The following is a 26,216-nucleotide window of genomic DNA, read 5'->3' as shown; positions in this document are numbered from 1 at the left end:
ATTGCGAACAATTTTTTGGATGAAAGTTGCTACGCGCCTGCACCCAAGCAAATGTCCCCCCCCCCTTCCCAATATTTGAAACAGATTGCCGCCCCTGGACACCGGCATTGACATTTTTTCGACAAATTTGCAAATTGCGCGTGGAAAATAAGGAAAGATTGACTGGGCTTTCAGCCAAGTAACATACTGAAATGACCGAACTATATGTCAAACTGACATCAAAGATTGCGTCTGAACGATTATTAGGGTGATAGACTGATTGGCCGGTAGTTCTCAGCGATGGTATTGTCTCCTTTCTTTTTTATTTTTATTTTTTGCGGTTTTAAGAGCATCAAGATACGTCCCAGAAGTGAAACCCGATTGAAAATGTAACAGATTATCGAGGCAATGACGCGAGCAATGATGTGATAAAGCTGTATGAAGTCAGCATTTTTTACCTTTTAACATCTTCTTTGGCATTCCAGTACCTGGAAACCACCTATCTATAAGGGTATAGTATAGCTCACTAGCTTGTTTGATCAGTTAATGCGCACTGGTTACTGATTGGCTGTTTGTATTAGTATTTATTTGTATGTTAGGGATTAGGGTTATTCTTGTAAACCAGTGCGCATCGACCCTGTTTTTTCTGTGGAGACACTAAATAACATGCTAGTGTTGCTGTGTTGTTAAACCCAACTAACCGACCAACCACTAGAAAGGATAGGATATGTATAGCTGATAATTATGTCACGTCAGGTGTTTCAGCAAATATATAGCCTACTGCCGGTCCGCGGTCGAAGGGTCGTTCATGATTGGTCATCATGGAGATTCGAGACCATTCAGACCAATGATATATTTTTCGCACATTTTTTTTTCGACACCCAAAATCCAAGTGGGAGGGCGATTGGGGGGGCGACAAGTTTTAATCGGGGTCTGTCTCCCCCACCCCCCCCCATGGCTACGCCACTGTTGGTGGGATGTGGTGGGGTGCTGCGTTATAACTACTGAGAACCCAAGATCAAATGTATATAAGGTTTCTTATCGCCTGCTGGTTGAACCTATGAAAATACCAGGAACAATCAATGCTACTTTAACAATACATTTATCATGGATTCTATGATGACGCACCTTGAATGCTACTCTCTGCATGTTTTAGTAGGAGATTGCACAAATGTTATCGAGACCAGTGGTCGGGCAACTACGAATATAAGCATACTGTACCTTCAGTGTTCTACAAGACACAATTGAGGGCTCCTCTGGAAAGCAGTGCTTCTGCAATTAGCAGGACTACCCTCATTAAAGATGTCAATAATAACAACATAAAAAAGAAATGAATGTGACAAGAAATGGATAAATATAGGCATAACTCATAACTATACTCTTAATATTCGCTTCAGTGAATAAATAAAAGCCATTCACTTCAGCAGCGGACTTAAAGTCACGGGGAATTTTCATCATGATGCGACCCCCAATATATCGAAAAGAGCCTCCTCCACCCCGCAAAAAAAGTAACCTTCAAATACAGAAAATATGGAATAACAAACTAATTGACATGAATATGCTTAAAGGTGTTGAGTCGTAGAAAGAAGTAGGGTCCAGTGACTGAAGGGGAGGTGAATTGCAATGAACCCGTACATCAGTATATTCATAATTATCCGTTAACTTAGTGCAATGACCAGGTGACCTGTGCTATGTGAATATTATGGTAAAATCATATGAAGGGGCCGGTCCGCCCTGATTCACTAACAGTTGTAAGATAGATGTACTTTATGTACAAAATAAAACTTTCCACGGCGTCGCATAGAAATGTAAATAGTGTCCATGTATCTCTTTAACACTAAAGATCCAAATCGCTATTTTTTGTATTAGGTCATAACTGTTTTACCCGAACACATAACAAACTAATTATTGACTGAAACCATTCGTGGATAAATGTAAATGAATTTTGATCTCGCATGACCGTTGGTATACTTTCGTCAGGTTCAATATATGATGCAATGCGGTCAATCGCTATAGTAAGGGCAATAATATTATTTTGAAAGGTAACGGTGGTGACTATCTCGCTGATTTTGCTCACTAGTTTAGTTTATCCTTCATATATATATATATATATATATATATATATATATATATATATAAATATATATATATATATGTATATATATATATATGTATATATATGTATATATATATATATATATATAAATATATATATATTTATATATATATATATATATATGTATATATATATATGTATATATATGTATATATATATATATATATATATATATATATATATAATTTCAATATAAAGCAAGACAAATAAAAGTGACACAGGACTCATAGTTGAGAAAGTAGCAATACTTAGTTTTTACAATATATATTGAAATATCCGGTCCCCTTGTGACTTTCATCAGCAAAGGCTACAGTTGAAGTGATAATATACAAAAAAGTGTATTCATAGTCAAAACTTCATGTTCTGTTATAATTGGAGGTGCCTCAGAAAGTTTAAAAAGGGCGAGAGGGGCAGACAGTGGTGGGTTTGGTGCACGACTAGGGTTATCTTGAATACCATATATTTTAGAAATGTTTGCAAAATGACAAGAAAATCCTAAAGTGTGTGGTGATAATGTGTAGATGCACTATATACTAGTTCATCCAATTGTATGACGTCGAATAGTCCATACAGTGTCTTTGATACATAGTGTATGATTGATAGTGTAGAATAACCCATACAGTACATTTCACGGTATATACGATATAGTGTACCAGTTCATGCAAGTTTTGAAGTGCTGACTAGTCCATGTACTTTAATAACACTTCCTTTCATCCCATCGATATTTCTTGTTTTTTGTTACTGCCAGCGAAAAGTGTTGTAACTTAGCTAATTTACTTGCTCATTAAGGGTTCTAAGGAATTTCGATAATGACAGCTTAATCACAAGAAGCAAAATCAGCATTCTGACTCTTTTCATAGACTAGTTAGCATTCACGTCGTTTGGCACACTACTACAAAACCCTTTAACATGAACACTCTAAATGTAATATAAATGAAAAGCGACCATCGTAATTGATATTTGTTTCAAGAACTAAATACATTGACAGTTATTGAATTTGCAATACCATTGCTGTCATTGAAACTAGAGACACGATATTCATGAACTATGCAATACGTGTTGATGTTGGCTTTATTGGAGCAATGACAATTCACCATTATGCAACTGAAGCTTACTGTCATATTGACTGATAGCTGTAAATAATATGACGTTGGATTGCGCATGTCGAATCTTCTTCTTTACATACAAGCCAAAGAATACTCTATATGTGCAGTACGTTTTGTATAAGCTGTTCAACTAATCATGTTTCAAATAAAACGATGGCATTAATGGACACCCATACTACTACGGTCATTCCAATAAGTTGTTGGTCACCCCTAACTGGATACTCTGTGTCATTTGTCATATTGCCCTTCATCGAATATATCTCAGCGTGACATTTCTTCAAACCCGAAATCATCATGGAGAATTTTTTCAAAGTTTGTTTAACTGTTTTGACGATTTGGAACTCGTTTGGAACAGAAATGGTAAGTCTTTTCATTTCTTAATTTGTTTTTAAAAATATATTACTCTATTGAATATCTTCTGACTGTTTCAAGTTTTAAAAGCGAAGTGTTCTGCTTCGCCAATCTTATTAAAGTTAAAGTTAAATGTTAAGACAAACTGAGTGTTAGCATCTCACAAGAAGTACGTAAACACGGATTAAAATACTTAATAACATTCAGTAAGAAAGCGTCCAATTTAAATACTGAGTATTTTAAACTTCGCGAAAGGACTGTGTTTCGCCTTAGAACAAAACGTTCTCATTGAATCCTTTATGCCTACAAACTTTTTTCTTTAAAACTTGCTTCCATGTACAATACTAAGAATAAAAGCCAATTATACATCTCAAACGTTTTTTGTTACGCACCAATTTTTAATCAATAACGTTTTGTGACGTGGCCAGGAATAAATATACTTTTATACTATATTATTATAATATACTATATTTCGAGAATACAGCTTTCCAATATCATGTACATAACGTCAGCGCACAATGTTTCCCTCAAATATCCAACCACACTGTTTAACCGATACATACCAACTCGTTATAACAACCCTTCATTACATCTTATAAATTATTGAGCTTTTGAGCTTTAATTCACATGTTTTTCTTATTTTAGTTCAAATTCATGCTCCATAAGCCTAGTTCTCTCTTCTAGTATAATAACTAAATGCTAACTGTAACATTCAGTTATTTCAAGATTCATAAATTTCAAATAATTCTTCTTGTTTAAAATTCAATCATGCGATTCTCCTATCGAAACAGAGCTATACTCTTTGTATGGGTAAATGTATACAATGTTCTCCTATGCAGTCTAAAGTTGAACAGATGTTTTATAAAGCCTTTGCTATTTTTACATCAACTGAACATATGCATACGTATAACTTGAGTATAATCTGTACAAAGGCAACTTCCCTTGTCGGCTCTGTTATTTTGATATTATTTCCGAACAGTTTTGTTATTGATTGTCCTTTTTCAAGTTATCGGTATGAAAATTTTAAAGCAACATTGGCGTTGGCTAATCTAAAAACAAAAACAACATTTATATGTCAAAATACCAGTACAAAGATAATTAAGTTATATTTCAAATAGTAAACAGTTTGAAAGCTACTGTGAACACAAATATAATGATATGGTACATTCTTTTAGTAAGATATCTTAACTTTAAAAAAGGGGGAAGGGTCCATACTTTGTAGTCACATTTAAAGAAATTTTCAATTTAAGTTTGGTGATATTGCTGCAGCAAACTATCAACTAAACGCGAAATTTTGCAGCTCGAAAATGAATAAAGAGTGCCGGATTGGTAACATCCTTCACATGCTAATAGATATCAATTGTTTAGATATCATTATTTATGTAGCTATGTTTGGAAAACAGTCTGCAACAAACAATAACGATATTTGTTATATGTTATATGATTATTCTTTTTAAACACATATTCAAGGAACAAGGTTGATAAACATTAAACTAACTGGTAAACATGTCAATCTGATTTAAACTAATTTAAAGAAATTTAACAAGGTGATATAAATATAAATTTATGAACGGGATCTTTGCTGAATATCATAAACTTAGGTTACTCTAGTTTATCGCAGTAAAATTAGCAAAGAAAAAATAGAATGCTACAAAGCCAAAACATTGACAATTACCATTTTGGTGAGTGCTACGTCAATTTTCAGACACAACTATATGACTTTAAATTGCTTTCACGAAAGAATGGTATGCGATCATAAGAGATGTCTTTGGCGATTTTAGTGTCTAGCCAACGGTGTTTTCCTGATTCCGTGTTTCTTTTTTCATCTATATTGTTAGTCACTTCCAGTAAATATAATTTAGATACTATTTGATATTGATCAATAAAACCGTATAACCGCACATTCGCAAAGATACTGGATATACGAGTAGAAAAACTTTAAGACATGTCCATCTAGTGTATTAGAGATGATAAAGTTTAAAAAAAAAAAATTATATCGCCTGCTTTTTGAAGTGACAGTTAAATTAGATAGATTTCAAACTAGAGAGAATATGTATTTCTTCTATAATTGAGTCATAAAGATAAGTAATATAACTTAACCAAAAGTAACTGCGTGATAGCAACTCAGATTTATGTCGTATTACAATACCAATGTAAGGGGGAACCAAAAGGACGAAAATACATTTGAACGGAAAACTTAAATCTGAATTTATGATATATCGTTACCAAACCGAAGATTTATATTTTAAAAAAAGGTTCTCATATTACATTCATTCAATAAATCATTTTAAAACCAACCAAAGATATGTTTTCTTTTTCAAATGACGCATATGATCATTGTCTATTTATATGTATGTTTTAATTCTTATGAGTTAAAATGAATACCTATAAAGTATTGTTTGTCAAATGTGTGCAACATGTTTAACTATCTATCTCTAATTCACGTGTCGCGCTATTTTAAAATGTTCTAAAACGTTAGTCTAGTAAGCAGTAACAATTTTGGCGATGATAATAACAACTAGTAGTAATGTAAAAGCATTATTGAAAAATATAACTACTGTGACACGAACATGATATTCAATGAAATAAACTGGAAGATAAAAAAAATTGAAAGTCGATTTCAAATGACATAGACGTTTCTTATACGTATAAGTTGTTTTATAACTTATGTTTCTTTTATAAGATCTTACATGTTGCCATTTTTGTACATTTTGAATAATTTCTTCCAATCCTTCGAATCAATACAATTATAACAATTTAGATGTTAGCTAGTGTTGGATCTCTCGTTTATACCCTTTAAATTTCAAAACCAAACATTAAAACGGATCAATGTGAAGGCTAAATGTGGATAAAAGCGAATAATAGTTAGCCTCTTTGTGTAAAATCAGACAAAATATAAAATTCCTAACAAGACCATTTTTAGTAAGTTTGAAATAAAGTCAAACTACAAGTAATACAAAGAAAAATTGTTTTAAAATCTATATAAATGCCTTGTCAAAAAGTCAATTTCACCCCATTTTTTTTATAGTTATAGTTAAAAATATAAGCCATATTCTGGACATATTTTGACAAGCAAATGTACATTTTCACCAATCATAAAAAATAAATTAAAGGACATAAAGTATCTGCATAGCGACGTTTTAATGCGGAAACCATGTTTAACACCATGTTTAAAAACAACCTTATTTTTATTCTGCTTGTTTGTCCTTAAATAATTATACTGTTCAATACTAAATGAAAATTCATTCATACATACTTTTTTTTCTTAAATTCAAATTGGGATATAATCTGTAACAGTAACATCAATGCAAAAACAAGTGAGACAACATTATTGCGTATAGACAATTCCCACCGACAACTAAATTTCATTTCATTTTGATCGAGAACAACCTACTTTCTACATAATCCAGTTTAACAACATTTTAATGACAATCAGCAATAATTTTTCTTCAAACTTTGGAATACAACAAGCTAGTTTATCGTATTAAGAAATGAAAGGTTTTATACATATGCTAAATACAAATATGATAGGCGTAGTCAGCGACGTTCACCCACACCCAACCCTTTTCGATGACCGTCATCACACCCTCCCACCTGACTCTCACCTTCCCTTCATGTTACCATGTGGCTGGTCGGTGGAGTACTAACCTTAACGTTCGTTTGTCGTTTTAAAGTAACATGTAAACTTATTCGGTAAACAAAAGGAAAATACCTAAAAAATATGGATGATATACTGTGACGAATTAAACAAATTTATCAAATCTGTTACACTGCATCTAAATGTCGCTTTACTAGCACATGTTTCAAAAACTAGAAAGTATATCATAACACTTAACAACTCCATATATGGTAATAATTGGCTATAAACATTTTCGATTCACTGATGTTTAGGAAGGTACCTAATTAAATTCCTCCATATGATATTATGTGGCTATCGTTCAAACGAGCGATATATTCATGAAAAACACGACTTTTGACACTCAATTTACTGTGATAATAAAAACAATGATGTATGCAGATAGAACAGTATAACGTCTCACACAGTCTAAGTAATTGCTTCCTCAAAAGAGTTATCGGCGATAAAAAAAATAAAAAAAAAACTTTGGCTATATCCCAAAATAATCGCCTTTGACCGCGTCAATCTATTTGTAGAAATGGTATCATTTTGTTTTATACTCTGTTGGCAACAGAAATTTACACAGTGCACCACTAGAGAAGCTAATATCGACATTCGTAAATATTTCGACTCTATTGATTTTATTTGTCATGACTTAAGTTAAAGGTGATTTGAACATATTCTCCTCCAAATCGAGATAAAGTAACTCTTGACATGATGAACGTGTTAATTCGATATTGACAAGATGACCAGTGTGCAGGCATTGCTTAAAGGAGTCAAACATTTGATGAAGGCAAAAATAAATCAGAGAACTGTTGAAATTTCAGGAAAGAACTAAAGCGTGTCCTTTCGCTTAAACAGTGTGTTGTCTAAGTTCACTTCATCTCCTAGAAATGCTATACAATATTTTTGTCTTGACAGAAAACATCATAATTTCATGAAAAATTAACTCCCATATACTCGTCTGTTCTGGCATGTCAGTATTCGGAATTTACCAAACAAGACAAAATGTAAATGTCTATGGTGCTAATGATCATTCTAACTGCAACATATTTAAAGCCGAATACTTGTACAATATATAGCAGAACAATACGAGACTATACATTTGTTATCATTGAATATCTTTTTTGAGAGAAAGAAAATATTTCTTATTTCTTTGAAAACTTCCTCATTATCTTTTGTCCATTTTCTGATAAATTTCTTTATCTCTTGCAATTGTCATCATTATCATGTTATAGAAGACAGAACTTTAATGTTAAATTTCTACTTTTTTTTCTAAATTACGTAGATTTGTAGAATTAGCGCTTAACAAGGTTGTCTTATATTCTTTAGTTCATAATGTACTGCTATATTGTATCATATGTTAGCTTTTAATGCTGTGAAATTCGCAAGAAACTGACAAAACAATCAAGACAGAAATTATCTTTAAATGATCGCAGACTAAATTTTTACTATTTCACGCCTTACAGCTTAGTACTACATATGCATCCCTCTCAATCTCGTGCTTTAATAATTGGAATAGAGGTTTTTATTTAGTAAGATATACAAGTCTGTGGCGAAGAACTTACCTTACATGTAAAATGAGACCTTTTAAATATCAGAGTTTCCCTTTGCTGTGTCAGTATCAAGACACCGTAATCGGAATCCAACAAGAATAGCTGGGACGATATTAAGGATCCCTATGGGTTGCTAAGGACTGTTAACACAGATGCGTTACATATCATGTCTGAAATGTTCTAATGTCAGAATATAACTTGAACAAAGAACATATGTCTGCATTAAGCAACAAAGCTCTTTAAGAAAGCAGCCAGCTATTGCCTTTGTTCCTTCACGTTAGCTTACATATCATGTGCCAGGGTAGCTGTAACACCGGAAAAATGCCATTCATCTAATGTTTCCTGGATGGAAGTTGTAATATGACGTTCAGTTCTCTGTTTATTGACTTGCAGATTAGATATGAATTTTAGTAGAAGAAAAGGAAAAAACCACTGCCTTAAACTAAAAAAATAATCGGACCAGTTTTCCTAAATGTTCTTTCTTCCGATCAAACAGATTCATATGGTCCTTCTTTTATTACGCAGATTATCGTCATTGCCGAGGTACGGTCTTCAGGTAGGGGTAGTAGTTATGCCATCCGACTTACCTTATTATAACAAGTAACCTCTGTGAGTCATATCAGCTATGTATTATAAACGTTGACACTTAAGTTGGCCAGCTAAATGGATGAAAATATTGGCTCTCTATAGTGTTCGCTCTAGATATATATTTTTTTTTATCGTGTCACAATTTCCGAACATCTACGATGAGATTGATTTCCTCTGAGTCGCATATTTCCAATCTCTTCTCGTCGTAAGTGCTACATCGATAATTTCTCAGGTACGTGAAACAAATAGGATTTGCCTGTTTCCGTGAGTCTTTTGATCTCACTTGAATATGACCGATAACTACGGAAGCGTGATGAAAAATAAGTTCAATTTACTTTGTCTTTGAATTTTTTATTGCAGGCTGAAACTAAATAAAACTAATACTTCATAACAGTTACATCTGAGAATTCAATAACAATTAACGTATAAAAGTGTAGTCGCGACATCTTCCTCTATGTAGTAGTTGATTAATAATTGGTATTTAAACTGATTCATTACCTTAATTTGCATTGTAACGAAACCAGTTCTCTTACAATTGCCTGAGAATCTAAGGCAATATTTTCCTTAACTAAAATGATTTTTCAGTCGCAATAAAATGTTAACTTTGTTCTACTTTCCATCCAGGTTGTTCATACTTCGTTTTTCAACAACCTGCGTATCCACGAGATTGCAGAGAAGTATCGAATGCATGTTCCTCTACCCACAATACATCTGGAGTGTATCTTATTAAACCAGATAGTTATCCGGAACCGTTTGAGGCTTACTGTGATAATGATCTTGATGCTGGTGGATGGACGGTATGGCTGATTACTTGATGTTTCCTTTTCAACTTTTAATAGTTTTGTAAAAGTTTACTTTTTTACAATTTTGCATACAGTAATATATATCGGTTTAATAATATCGTAATATGAAATAGAATCATGATATTTGTTATCGAAACTAGTGTTTAAATCAATGTTTTATATATTTTGAAATTTAATAACAGTGTAGTTTTTCTTCCAAAAAACAGTAAACTTCTAGCCCACACACTTCAAACTGAAGTTTAGGAATATAAGTTCTTATTTCTGTGTAATGTTTGTTATCAACAATTCGCATGCAGAATGGAACGAATAATACATAATTAATAACGTCCCAGTTAACGTTTATCTTCTTTGATATTCGTTGTAGGTACTACAGCGACGAAGATTGGATTCCGTCAATTTTAATAGAAGTTGGAAAGACTTCAGAAATGGATTTGGCTTTCTAGGGAGTGAGTTTTGGATCGGAAATGAGAAAATTGCATACTTAACAAATCAAAAACGGTACCAACTGAGAATGGACTTTGAGAACATTGATAGAGAAACTTACTTTGTAACATACGACGATTTTCGTATCTCAGATGCATGGGGGAAATATTATATATCAAGTTTAGGTACATTCGTAATATCAGATGGTAAGCGACTTTTACATTCCTATTCAATTTAAAGCCTAAATAATATCAATTTTTTTCTTAAATGTCAAAAGTAAACGTGCATAAACTGAAAGTTTTATTCTAAGAACGAATGGATCTTTTGGAAGTGAACTTGGCACGTCACATATGTTTACTTAGTTTATAGAACGAGTATACATATAGTACACCAGCGAGTACAACGGCGCTACAATAAATATAGTGGCGGGTGCAACATGATATGAATATGAGTTCGAGTACAAGCTCTTAGCGCGAGTTCATATACTTCATCTTGGGTTAGTATCTATACTAGATTTCTAAAATGCCTCCAAAAGCTTAAGAGTCATTACGCACTCACTACAAGACTGCCTTGTACTCAACACTAACCTTGGCTCTGAACAAGGAACCGTATCTAACATATGTTCAACAGAAAGCTAACACTGAAAACAGGTACGTCTCCCAGTTTCATCAGCGCAACCAAGAGAAGAGAAATTTGATGTTGTTGTTAATTATCATTTTTTTCAGAAAGCAGTATACTTACATCGAGGGAAATTCTCTGAAACAGAAGCTATGATTATTTGGTTGCAAACCAGTTGTACAACAAATGATGGGGTTTTATCTCGTTATGTTCAATAACTATTAACATTAATGTGACTAAGGAAAGACCACTACCTAATTTAAAATTTTCTGCATTCATTCGAACTGCTTCTGAATGTGTGTTGCTTTCCTTTAACCTTCTGACAGCCACGTATTGAAGTGATGACAAAAAAGTATTATTTGCCACATGTCATATTCGTCGTGTCTGTATCAGGTTACTATTGTTCTCCTTTCCTGTTTTCTAGAATCAAAGATTGAATGGTGTCCAGCTAGTGAGATATTTAGCAATGAGACCTGCGAGAGGACTTGCGATGACCCTGATACTTGCATCTCGGCTACCTCTCGCACAGAAACAGAGCAATGTGTTTGTGTCGGTGATTATCTGAGACAGCAAGAACAATGCATCCCTCTCAACCAATGTAACTGCTTCGTTGTAGAAAAAGAAAGTGTTTTAACGGTCAGTACGGTTCTTTCAGGACAGTTTTAATGCTTTTCTATTAATTCATAGTCCATATAATTAGAAGAAAACCTTTTACTTTTTTAAGTTGTTGATTATCACATCACATTTACAGATAACCGAGTAGCGGTCGCATCGCGGTTGGGAAAGGGGCATGGACCCGACTTCCGTCGCCAGCCCAGGCAAAACTGTCAGTCGAGGGACGTATTACATTAGTCAGGAAGATAAGACTTATGGGTGTGTAACCCCTTATAAACCTAACACAAAATTCATGGATACTTCATACCACAGTATTGCGGTTACAACTAATTGTAGGCCTAATGTAAAGTCGCAATAAGCCGTTGAATGCAACATTTGACGGATACCTTTGTTCTTGATAGCGGATCCCTAGGCTACCTAAATCGGAGTCATAAACCTCATAAAATTTTCATGATGGTTCATATCCATACCTAGATCAATCGAGGGGAGGTCTGCATTGTTCATCCATCGTTGAAATCCTGTACATAATTTATTTATTAGTTTGTTTGTTTTTTCTCCGAATATCTTCAATTAGGAGGGCAAGTATTACATCAATTCAAGATGTACACGAAAATCAACTTGTAGGAACAACCAGCTTATTATAGATCAGAGTTACCAGTGCAGTGAACACGCAACCTGTGATGAGAGGAACGGTGTTCGTAAATGTTATTGTATTGATGGCTACGAAGGAGACGGAGTGACGTGCACATTGATCCCAAAAGATTGCTACGAGCTTTATGTTTCCGGTACCCTCAGTGATGGAGTTTACACCATTTACCCTAATGGTTGGCCACACGGCATTCAGGTTTACTGTGAGATGGAAAGTAACGGGGGAGGATGGACGGTGAGTAATGCAAACAAGGCTTTTGAATTGTTACCGTTTACACAATGTACTTTGCATTTTGCCAACTGATGCACTGAAGATCTCGTTGAGCTGAACTTGACCAATCAAGAAGCAAAATACTCTTGCGAACTATCTCACTATCACACTATACTTATATTCATCTTTATTAACCCTTTAACGGCTTTGAATGGCATGCCCTTAAGGATAAGTAGATGAAACAGTTGGATTACTTTTTTGTTTTCATTTTATAGGTTTTCCAGCGACGATCGAGTGCCTCCGTTGACTTTTATCGTGGTTGGTTGGACTACAAGAACGGTTTTGGTAATAAGAATCAAGACCACTGGCTAGGTAACAAATATATCCACTCTCTGACCAACCAGAAAACGTACAAGCTTCGTATTGATCTAAGGGATTCCGCTTCATCATCGTATTACGCCGTCTATTCAACTTTTAGTATTAATAACGAGGCAGACAAGTATCGACTATCAATTGGATCACACAGTAGAGGAAATACAGGTGAGTAGTTGATATTCTAATCATCGACTCATACATAAATCTGGACCGATTACGTCAATTAGAAGAAGCGTGAAGACCTAAAAAACATGCCAACCATGAAGGATCATATGACGTGCTCCCCTATAGCAATAATTTTTGTAGTACTCCTTGAATGTGCATTCTACAACAACTAATGTCTTGATCCCATCTCAATGATATATGTTTTTAATGTTCACAGCAATATTCAATTTCAAACGCATGAACTGCAGTTGGAACGCACTTAGGTTATCAAGACTGTATACAATGCGAATAGACATAAGAAGCAGACGATAAGATTCGCTAATCCTTGGTAACATAGGTCTCCTTGCCGTGTTTGCACGTCACAAGCACCTAACATGAGAGGAGTGACCGTCATACACAATATATAGGACTATTACAGTAATATTCTAAAAGTAGCCAGGCTCTATGTATTTCTGACACAGATTACAAAGATTACAACGTGATATAAAAATCGGGTAAACAGTCGATGGCAATTAACACCCTTCTTTCCCTGCCCAGTAGAACAGGGACCTTTGGATAACTCAGGACTACATCTTTAAATGATACCCTTGCTTTCCTAACTTGAAGGATATATTTAGCTACCTCACACAGCCCTCCCCCCCCCCCCCCCGCATTAACCCATCCTGGCCCAGCTTCGAAGAAAGCCTAAGTTAACCTGTGTGGTACAAGCACAGGATTGAATAAGAGGGACAATGAAAATTTGGTTATGTAAACTAAATTGCACATCATTTTATTCAAGGAATTGTACGATTTAATACCGACACACACAATATATATATATAACTCGAGTTTTGATAGACTAGGAGACTAATCAGATGGGGACTTAGAAATAAGAATTAAAACAAAATGAATGAATAGTATTGCCAATCAATGCCGATAAATAAATGTAAAATAAGAGCGATATTAGCGACTCTATAGTAACTAAACCCCGGCATTTGCTTTAAGTAGTTTCCCCATCTGTATATGGCTCCTGTTGTGGCACTGTATTTCAAACGGAACAAAAACTAAATTGTATAGTAACGTAATTGCAATGACAAAGTACCTACTGATGTATCCTAAATATTCAACACACGTAAAAAAAAAAACATACGTGGAACTGACGTGTTAATCTTGGTATGAAAAAAAAACGCACTGCCCTCTAACTGGCATCCGATGATTGATTCGTTCGAAGTTCATACATTGATCGGTTTATATTAGTCTTTCTCGTTTGTTGCAGGTTATGATGATTTGTATTATAGCAACAACAAACAATTCAGTACAAAAGATCGGGACAACGATGGATGGAGTAAATACGACTGTGCAGAGAGACATCGAGGAGCCTGGTGGTTCTATTATTATTATCACTGTAGGGGATATTACTCTGCTTCTGAATGTCGGTCTTACTGTCAGCAGAGTATAAATTGTGAATTATTCCCCGATGGCAGAGACAACTGCGCTTATTGCGCTTATTCTCACCTCAACGGGGACTACGACGGCTCTACTCAAGGAACTAACATCTACTGGTATACTTATAGTGATAGTGATACTTTGGACAGTTACGGATGTAGCCTGCAATACACAGACATGAAAATACGACCGGTGTAGAAAAAACACTGTATAACACAGTGTCCAACAGTGCAGTCTTTACTTAGAAAGTAGGGAAAAATCCAAACAGATCTTTGAGTGTCGAAAAGCAGGACGAGCTGAAGACAAGAAAGAAGCAGAAAATGCCACAAAACTTCCAACCAGAGCAATTCGACATATAATTCATTTTTAAGGGAATGAGAAGATATATAACAGTAATTGAAACAAATGTCAAATTGTGAATGTTTACCAGCTTACTGTTGTTTAATAGTGTGCAAATTGATTATTGTATGAGTCTCATAAATGGATAAAATGAAAAAGTGATCTTGTCCAATTTTCTTCCATTTGTTTGCATCCCAACCCTCAACCTCCCCCCCCCCCAAAAAAAAAAAAAAAAAAGTTTGAAGGAAATCAACAATTGCGTGAAAGTGGATACGTAATGATTCCTGATTTCTATGGCACCCACATACTATATATACATTTTCATTATATATATATATATATATATATATATTTATATATATATATATGGTTTCGAACCTCTGGACATACAATCAGCGTCCATGGCCTAGTTAATTAGGGTGTCCGCGTACAAAGCGGGAGGCCCGGGTTCGAATCCCGGTGGAGGCTGGAAGTTTTTTCACTGTTCTTAATTTTCCAACTCATTACGATTTTCATATATATATTTATATATATATATATATATGTATATATGTGTGTGTATATATATATGTGTGTATATGTTTGTATATATATATTATTATACGATTTTCATTTATATATTTATATATATATATATATATATATATATATATATGTATATATATATATATATATATATGTATATATGTGTGTGTGTATATATATATATATATATATATATATATATATATGTGTGTGTATATGTTTGTATATATATATATATATATGTATATAAATATCTTTATATATATATATACATATACATGTATATAAATATCTTTATATATATATATATATATATATATATATATATATATCTTTATATATATATATATATTCATACACACACAAATATATATATATATGTATATATATATATATATATATATATATATATACATACATACATACACGCACACGTACATATATATATATATACATACATACATAAACGCACATACATACATATATATATATACATACACACACACAAATATATATATACATACACACACACAAATATATATATACATTCATACACATAATTATATATATATATATATATATATATATGTGTGTGTATGATGAATGTATATATATATATATATATATCTTATAATACATACATATATATACACATATATATATATTAATATATATATAACAGTTTTATTTTATTTAAATTATAACAATAATAACATATCAACGATACAGGACTTGCGATACATCATTAAAGGCACGACGCCTGCCAATATAATGGTTACTGAGCTTTTTAAGAATCCACACCGCTATACCAAAGAGTATCCGTCCAATCATGTCATGCAAATTGACTTCCGAAACAATTTCATTAACAGTGTGGTTAAGACCTAGGTTTTGCCCAGAGCTGGGACGTAGATCCAGTCGATGTGGGGAATGGGGTCGAGAACGATTACATAACACCATTGAGCCGCATTCGGATATGTACATTAATTTCGTAATGGATACATTAACCTACATAAGTGATTACGAATTCCTGCAGAGATTCTTTTCAATGATACAGTACTGAGGTTTTTTTTTTTTAAGATGTTAGGGTATAGTTGTCATAAGTATAGCCCTAGCTGAATTTTACAACGCCATTAAATTAACACGAACAACATGATTTCTAAATTAAATCCATGTTTTTCAACTTCATTTATTTGTCAGCAACCGGCACTCCTTGCCCTCTCTAACCTCTCCTCTCACCCTATCAGAGCCCCTTCCTGCAAACAAAGAAAGACATACTAAGACACATATGTTGATATATGTGGATAACCCATGCAAATCCCTTGTAGAACATCTTGGGGTTCTTCTTAAGATAAATAAGACCAATGTACCACTCCTTTTCAGCAGCCAGCCCTCTTTGCCCTCCCTAACCCACTACCCCAATATCCCCCTATCCGACGCCATCTATGTCACCCAAGATAAACATACTAAAAAACTTATATCCGCGCATAACCCACACAAATTCCTTGTATATTTTATACATTGTAACAAAACGTGGGCGTTCTTTTAAAAATTAGTACGACCCATATACCACCCCTTTCATCAGCCGGCTCTCCTTGTCCTCTTAACCCCTCCCCTCACCATATCCGACCCCATCCATGCCACCCAAGAAAACAAACTAAAAGACGTATGTTGATACCTGCGTGTAACACGTGCAAATTCCTTGTCTATTTTATACATTGTAGTAAAGCTTGGGCGTTCTTTTTAACAAGACCAAATAATACCAAAAAATAAGACCACTGTAGCACCCCTTTTATTTTCTTATTTTCTTTTTATCTTATGTTAATCCCCCCCCCCACCACCTCTCCCCGTGTGACAATGAACATTCACGGTGTACCCTATGGCTACTACACACTAAAGTGACGAATACTAGTCTGTGACAGGACGAAACTTCATTATTTAGTTCTAGCATAGTGACGAATGTGTGACGAATGTGTGACGAATGTGTGACGAATGTGTAACGAATGTCTAAAATTAAGTGAAAAGACATATAACGACGAATATGTTTTCACTCAAACTACTACTTTGTAAGTAAGTTTCCGATCAGCAACAAATATGAGAACTCAAAGTTCTATTTGTAATATTGAATATGTTGACAACTTTCGGTACAAAGATCCTTTATTAACTACGATATACTAAAGTCAAAATGTTTGAAATCTTTAGAGCGCGTTTAATCAAAAGTCACTTTTTGCACATTCGTTACTACGCTAAAACGGGGACGACATGCATGTACAGTGTGTACAGTACACACACTGTACTGGGTGTATAAGTACAGAGTGCCATGAGTGTTTAAACCTAACACTAATATACACACTATACACACTGTACATATACACCCATTACATTGTATGTACTGTAAATATACATGTATGTACTGGTTAAAATTCATTTTATAGTAAAGTCTTCTAATTCAACCAATTGTATATGTACAGTATGTATATTAGTGTTAGGTTTAAACATAGTTTTCTGACACTCATGGCACTCTGTACATGTACACCCAGTACAGTGTATGTACTGTACACACTGTACATACATATGTATGTACTGGTTGAAATTCATTTTATATTGTCTTCTAATTAAATGAATTCAACCAGGAGCACACAAGTACATTGCAAATGGTATTTTTTTTTATATGAAATTAAAAACTGCACAGTATTGAATTGAATGACCTTGAAGTACAATATCCAGGCTCAAAACACATGGAACATTAAAACAGGCAAAAACGTTTTTTTTTTGTGTAAAAATCCCAAACTATCGATTTGATGACTCTAAGCAGTCGTTTATTCATGTGGTACATTTAGTAAAAAGGCTTTATACACTAGTGGTATCGTTAGTCTTATTCATAGAGGGTCAATATTGCACTATTATATTGAGTTAAATAAGGCAAGTATGGTAAAACTGTGTCACAAAAATTGGTAACCAAAATCCAGAAGAGCTGTTTTATTTACTGTAAACACTGTAGTCAGTTCATTGCCTTGGTTCACCTGCTACAGTATGAGTGAAATCTAGGCCCTAATGCAGTAATTTTCTGATTGTGAGCTTAAACAGAAAGATTGCATTTCAATACCTTGAACATTGGCTTTTGGTTTGATATAGATTCAAAAAAGTGAAATAATAAATTGATTGTGAACTTTAACGATTTTTTGGAACTTTTGTTTTACCTTGTTTGGGAGGGAGGTTATGTGTGATCTATCCATCTATGTGAAATATTGTGTACAGTCTAGTGTATATTTGCATGACACAAGTTGTTAGAATTAATAAGTTACATTTCAACTCAGTGTATAACGAGACATTCTTAACATCTATCACCTCCAAGTATTATCCTATAGCATAGGAGAGTATGGTAGCCTCCAAGTATCATTATCATACTATAGCAAAGCAGAGTATGATAGCCTCCAAGTATCATCTTGAAGCATAGGAGAGTATGGTAGCCTCCAAGTATCATCCTACAGTATAAAAGAGTATGGTAGCCTCCAAGTATCGACCTACAGCAAAGAAGAGTATTGTAGTCTTAGTCTCCAAGTAACATCCTACAGCATAAAAGTATGTTAGCCCCTAAGTATCATCCTACAGAATGAGAAGAGTATGGTAGTCTCCAAGTATCATCCTAAAGCAAAGGAGAGTATGGTAGCCTCCAAGTATCATCCTATAGCCTAAAAGAGTATAGTATCCTCCAAGTATCATCCTACTGCATAGGAGAGTATGGTAGTATCCAAGTATCGCCCAACAGCATAGAAAAGTATGGTAGCCTTCAAGTATCATCCTACAGCATAGAATATCCTCCAGCACTAGAAAACTTCTCAAACTGTTTCACGAATTCGAAAAAGTGAATTTTTTGTACACCTTTAGTAACCATAGAACTTTTGGAAAGTGCATGGAGCCACTTTGAATTAAAAATCTATTAATATATTAATTCTATTAATTTTATGTTAAAGATACAAAACAAATGCTGTTCATACATTAATACTTTAATAAGCAAAAATCTTTAATTTGCTTCTTTAGGTTGTTTCTGTAATAGAGAAAATGCAGTTGACAAGATTATTGATGTTGGTCCTCAGTTGGCTGGTGTCATGGATTTCTATACATTACATAGTGAGTTATCATGGAACTTAATTATTACATACTTGTACCTATCACAAACTGGTACATACTCTAGTAAGCAAATCATAGATAGTAGAACTCTATATAATTTACACATTAATTATAATGGATTTTCAACTTTTTATAACACAGTTATTTAGCATGAAACTGTAATTTGTGTAAAGGAAGCATAATCCAAGACTATTCTTTACAGATCTGTTTGTTGGTGATGATTATAGTGAGAGCATTGAAGTCAAGTGGTTAAGGCAGCGGACTTGTGATCTAAGGCTCGCAGGTTTGAGTTCTGGCCAGATCATTACATTGTGTCCTTGGGCAAGGCACTTTATCTCCATTGCCTCTCTAAATGGGGACATGTGAAATACACTGTCAGGTGGGGGCTGTTCAGCTGGTGTCATGTGGAGGGATTGTCTGTATGTTTGGCAGGTTATTGTTGTCCAGGGTAATATTGTTATTGGCCTTCAGCACAATTATCGGTGGATATGTCTACGCTTTATAAATCCCCAAATTATTATTATTAGTAGTATTTTGTAACCAAATTGAGGTCACATAATTGAATTTCAGATAGAATCTGCTCATTTTAAGGGGCAGTGTGATAGGTACCCAAACAGGGACTGCAGCTTGTCAAGTTTGAACTAGATAGGAATGATATGTCAGCACCCCTTCATTGATTTAGTGCACAGCTGAAGATGGCCATTCCTTACATGTTTATTATGTAATACAGCAGCATTTAAATTAGAGATAATGTAAAGCTGTTCTCTCAGTGTTTTTAATGCATCTTGTATCTGCAACCATAAACACTTACTGAACTTAACAACTGCATGCCGCTGTTGCATACAGGCATGAGCTATATCCGCGGAATATGTGAGATATCTTTTCTACCACAGGGACAAAAACTATTATCCTAACACACTGTAGCACGCAAACTGGAGCCTATACCGCAATTTTTGCAAAGTTCCGTGATTTTTTTTTACCCATGGCTCATTCCTTGGCATATGTCAGTACTTTGTTATTTTAATTCTTTTTCAGAGCTATTTTTAAAAGGACTTATTTATGTAGATGTACCAATAGAAGATGATGATAGAATCATTGGTAAGTAGTAGTTTCCTTGTTTTGTTTTCTATTTTCATTAGTTCTTGTAGAATGTTGGACTATAGATTAAAACAGCTCTTAGTAGAAGATTTTAGTTTCGAAACTTTATGGTGATAGTCTTGATCAATATCCAACACTGTCTAAAGGAAATGAAAAAAAAGTGTGATGTATGTATTTCAGCTGCAACTATGAACCGTAAATGACAGAGAGAGAAAAAATGCATTAATCACAATGTTAAAGAAACAAGACTTCACTCTAAAGGTCTACTACAGAAACTTGTGGATTTAAGCTATTATGAACTGCATTTAATATTAGAGTTTTATTAAAAATAAAAAAACATGTAAAAATCTTCTCACAAAGCTGTTTTAACTTTTGATTTGTAAATACAGAGTTTATAAGTGGAACTGCTCTTTTATCCACAGTACCGCCTTTGGAAAGCTTTGTTATGAATAGGGTGCAATGCGATTACTTTGAGACTCTTGTACAAAACATTTGTCTCCATTGATGAACATACAACAGTAGCAGCGGTTTGTCTTATTGTATGCTTTGACTTGTTATTAGTGCAGTTGGTTGCAGTTGGTTGTCTTCCCTCCCTCCCTCCCTCCCTCCCTCCCTCCCTCCCTCCCTCCCTCCCTCCCTCCCTCCCTCCCTCCCTCCCTCCCTCCCTCCCTCCCTCCCTCCCTCCCTCCCTCCCTCCCTCCCTCCCTCCCTCCCTCCCTCCCTCCCTCCCTCCCTCCCTCCCTCCCTCCCTCCCTCCCTCCCTCCCTCCCTCCCTCCCTCCCTCCCTCCCTCCCTCCCTCCCTCCCTCCCTCCCTCCCTCCCTCCCTCCCTCCCTCCCTCCCTCCCTCCCTCCCTCCCTCCCTCCCTCCCTCCCTCCCTCCCTCCCTCCTTCTTTCCCTCCTTCCCTCCCTCCCTCCTTCTTTCCCTCCTTCCCTCCCTCCTTCCCTCCTGGAATAATTAAGTATCATGCTTTTGTGTAGCATATTTGTTGTCCCTAAAATTTTTAAGTTTTAATATACAGTTGTTTCTGTTTAATGAACTGTGATATATCTTTGCACTAGTAGTTTGACCATATTGCATATAGTACTGGATCAATTATTCCCCCCCAACCATGCCCCAACCCCCACCCACCACCCCCTTCCACCACAAGAAAAAATCTGTTTATAACTACCTTTAACAATCAGTAACAAAAAGAACCATCATGATTCATGTATAGATACTTGAAAGGTAATATCTACGTAAATATTTGTTGCATTCATACAGCCAGATGATGGTGGATACTTGATTGAAAGAAATTACAGACTATTGTCTGGTGTAAGACTCAACTGGAAGAACACAATGGAGATTACAGTTATATATGATAGTTTTCACACCATGTTAGATGTCCCTTCAGATCAAGACAGCTGTTTTCATATTGTTCTTATATTGATTTTGAAAGTCACATCTGTCTGGTTCAAGTTGTATTTGTATCACATGGTAGGCAGCGGACCACCCTCTCTTCTCTTGGTCAAAGGCACCCGATTACGACGTCTTCCAAAAGTCTTTGAGGTAAATCTCTTGTTTCCTTCGAATCGACTCTGAAGATTCCTTGGTTTCTAGAACTCAGAGAATTCATATTGACTTTTACCTTTTGTTATCTTGTACCTTTTTTTTATTTGCTTTGTTCTTTCTCACTGTTGTTTCAATGCACCATAGGATTTTTTTATTTATATACCGGCTTGTTACAAATGTTATACTTATTATTATGATTATTACTATGATTATGATTATGATTATTATGATTATTATTATGATTATTATTATGATTATTATTATGATTATTATTATGATTATTATTATGAGTATTATTATTATTATTATTATTATTATTATTATTATTATTATTATTATTATTATTATTATTATTATTATTATTATTATTATTATTATTATTATTATTATTATTATTATTATTATTATTATTATTATTATTATTATTATTATTATTATTATTATTATTATTATTATTATTATTATTTTGATTAGTATTATCATCAAGGCTTCATCAAAGTGGCATAGGAAGGAATGTGCATCTTCAAATTATATCTTCTTTTTAGGTCACACTGCAGTTCTTATGTATGGTGGCTGCATGTGTGGGGGGATCTGGGTTAGAAGGGTTCTTAAAATGATGTTGTATGATGATTCATTCCTTGGTCTTCAGACCTGCTTTTGTGCTTCTTAACCTGTAACAGATAGGATCATACAATGGGGTACTTGTAAAATGAGTCACTGACGTTTCATCTGGCATTTTGTTAGTATTAAGTCACCCATGTTAGTATATTGATCTTCTTCGTCCAGGAATATGACAGGTTACTCATAACAACGTGGGGGCATGACCCTGGTCTCCGAGGTTGCCTCTCTCGGTGATCTCCAACACTACTGCGGTGTAATTACACTCATCAAGACAGGGTTTAATAGGAAACACACGAGAAATCTCTCAGACTCCAGACATCCGTCGGAACAAAAGTTTAAAGAGAGTCGCGGGACCGACCCTCCACACGCCATGGAGCAGACTGATAAACTCAACAGGGGCACATTGAACTTTGATCTGGAGGCTCAAGAAGGGAGAAATCTGGAGTCAGAATAGATGTTACTTGATCTCAGTTTTGGAATCCCTCTCTTTAATGATGCTTTGAATAAAGACGTTTGCAACAGGATGGCTACCCATAGACTCAGCCAGAGGGAGAACCTGCAAGAGTTATTGCATTCCAGTAGAAGGTTAACTATAGAACTCCTCAAATTCATCTCAGAGCATCAAGTAAGTCAGTTACAAGAGTAACAGAAAAAAATATCTGTTTTTTTTATCAACATTTCCCACTTGTTTTGCATAATGTTATTGCATGATGATGATGTCTACATGTCATCATTTATGGTTTCTTTTTCAGATTAATCAGATAAAAAGGTTTCCGTTTTAAAATGAACAGAGCAATAAGGGCTTGGTAGCTCAGGTCTTATATCATAGATATGTTATTCCTGATTAGAATCCTGTCTAAAATTTTATTTTATCAGATACTTCTATTTTAAAATGAACGGAACAATAAGGGCTTGATAGATCAGGTCTTATATCATAGATATGTTATTCCTGATTAGGAACTTAGAAACTAGAAGTCTAAACTTTTACTTTATCCGATACTTCTATTTTAAACGTTTGCATTTTTCAGTCAGTTTTCTGTTGTAGGATCATGGTGAAGAAATAAGTATAAATATTTAATATACTACACAATAGCTCAACTTTCATTTTGTTAACCTTTAACACAGCTCAAACATCCTGGATAATAAATATTGAATAACAGACCATGTCTTGATATCCTCTATTGCAGTATCATTGTGAAGGAATAAGTATAGATATTTACTATACTACACATAGCTCAACTTTCATTTTGTTAACCTTTAACACAGCTCAAACATCCTGGATCATAAATATTGAATAACAGAACATTTCTTGATATCCTCTGCTCTAGGATTTACCGGTCGCCCCCGAAGTTGATCAGACAGTGGGACCAGGAAGTAACCAGCTTAATTTGAAGCCATCTTTGCCATACCCAACCAGAAATCTGATATTTTTAGATGAGAAACTTCACGAATGGACATCCACGGGACCAATTTGATTAGAATGAATTGGTTCTCGATGTAAGACTTTAAGCACTACCCGAGGCATGGATGAACCCTACATGGATTCAGTTCAGAACCCTGTCACTGTTAATGTTCTTCCATGCATGAGTGATGTGGGTACCTATATGATATCTATCTTAAGTACTACCTGAGGCATGGATGTACCCTGCATGGATGAGCTAGGAACCCTGTCACTGTTTATGTTCTTTCATGCATGAGTGATGTGGGTACCTATATAATATCTATCCGAAGTACAAACTGGCAACATACTCTTTCCCTCAACAAGGCTAGTACTTGATATCGTCAAGAGAGATATAATGTGGATGTGATTAAGGGACCAATTGAGATACCTATGATAATCATGTGGTATGAGGCACTTGAATATGGTGCTTCATTATTGTATCACATAGACTATGTAGCAACAAAGGAAATCTTACATTAGGAACGAACCAAGTGAAGCTCAGCCATTTGACTACATAATGGCCTGGAAAGAGTTCTGTAGCAGCAGGGCTTACCTAAGAGTTTTTCGTAAATCATATATTCTTGCAATTTCCATGATTTAACAGCTGATCAAGCTCAGTAGAAAGTTAGAGCCTTTTTTTTTTCTTGACAGTTGTGTCGTGTTTTGGTATCAGATGTAATATATCTTGTATCTTTTAACACATATAATGATGTATATACCATCACTAAAATGAGACGTTGTGCAGTATGGTGTTTGCAGAATACTGTACAACAAAATTTCATTTGTGTACTACGTAAATTAAAGAATACATAACGACATTGCACTCAGACCAGTTGAATGCTGTACTATGACCTGTGCATGGTGCGGTTAATTTCAATTGTTTCATTCAAACCTGTGCACGGTGCAATCACTCTGAATGTTGAACACAGATCTGTTAATGGTGCAGTAACTTTGAATCGTGCACTCAGACCTTTGGATAGTGCAGGAACTCTGAATGATGCACTCAGACCTTTGCATAATACAGTAACTCTAAATGTTGCGCTTTGACCTGTACATGGTGCAGTCACACAGTATCAGTGTAATCTGCATTGCAAACGCAACCGGTAGACAGTGGAAGTTATTGGCTGCCGCGTTATTATGCATGTCATCTTTATGAAGTAGTTGGAAACTCTTTATATGGAATAGGATTTAATATATTATTTGATAGATCAAACAATATTTTCGTGGAACGGCGGACTATGTGATTGAGATATCGTTATTGTTATCTAGATTTAAATGAATTACCTACCGCAATGTAGTTCATGGGATTTGATAAGGGCACTGGCCATATGTGCCAAGTGAATGATTAATGCAAGGGTATCATCATTAGTTGCATAGAAAGAAATAGAATATTTAGTACAACTTGTTTCTTTTATAAATATAATCAGCCTGTCAATCTTTGCTGATTGATGAATGTTAATGTTGTTAAACTTTTAAGACATGTTCTCTACCTGTAACTTGATTAAACAGAGAAGGGTATGTGGTATTCGTGGGTGTAATTCCTAACATAAAATATAACTACAACAGCTCACCAGTGGTGATGAATAACTCTTCGTTCGAAATGTGGCAATCCAACAAAAATTATGCATCCAGATGCATAATGCCCAGAGGCATGATGTCCATATTTATCCGACGAAACGCTTCCAAACAAAAATACACTTGAAATTAAAACTCCTCAAGGATTGCTGATGTAGAATAGTCCTCTTTACATACAAGCCAAATAATACTATATATGTGCAGTACGTTTTGAATAAGCTGTTCACCAAATCATGTTTCAAATAAAATGATGGCATTAATGGACATCCATACTACTACAGTCATTGCAATAAGGTATTGGTTACCCCTAACTGGATACTCTGTGTCATTTTTCATCTTGCCC

General features: G+C 34.7%; 1 protein-coding gene across 1 annotated transcript; it reads left to right on the top strand.

The window, feature by feature from the left end:
• Positions 1-3,425: 3,425 nt before the first annotated feature.
• On the top strand, positions 3,426-14,793 carry LOC139972941 (uncharacterized). Its single transcript, XM_071979259.1, has 8 exons — positions 3,426-3,561; positions 9,250-9,280; positions 9,937-10,109; positions 10,480-10,744; positions 11,581-11,792; positions 12,346-12,654; positions 12,906-13,170; positions 14,426-14,793. The coding sequence occupies exons 1-8, from the start codon at positions 3,496-3,498 to the stop codon at positions 14,791-14,793; spliced, it is 1,689 nt and encodes a 562-aa protein (XP_071835360.1). The 5' UTR covers positions 3,426-3,495.
• The last annotated feature ends 11,423 nt before the right edge of the window (positions 14,794-26,216 follow it).

Source organism: Apostichopus japonicus, chromosome 9, assembly GCF_037975245.1.
Source record: "Apostichopus japonicus isolate 1M-3 chromosome 9, ASM3797524v1, whole genome shotgun sequence".
Lineage (NCBI taxonomy): Eukaryota > Metazoa > Echinodermata > Holothuroidea > Aspidochirotida > Stichopodidae > Apostichopus > Apostichopus japonicus.
Note: the sequence above shows the minus strand (reverse complement) of the source record. Positions and strands in the feature narration are given on the sequence as shown.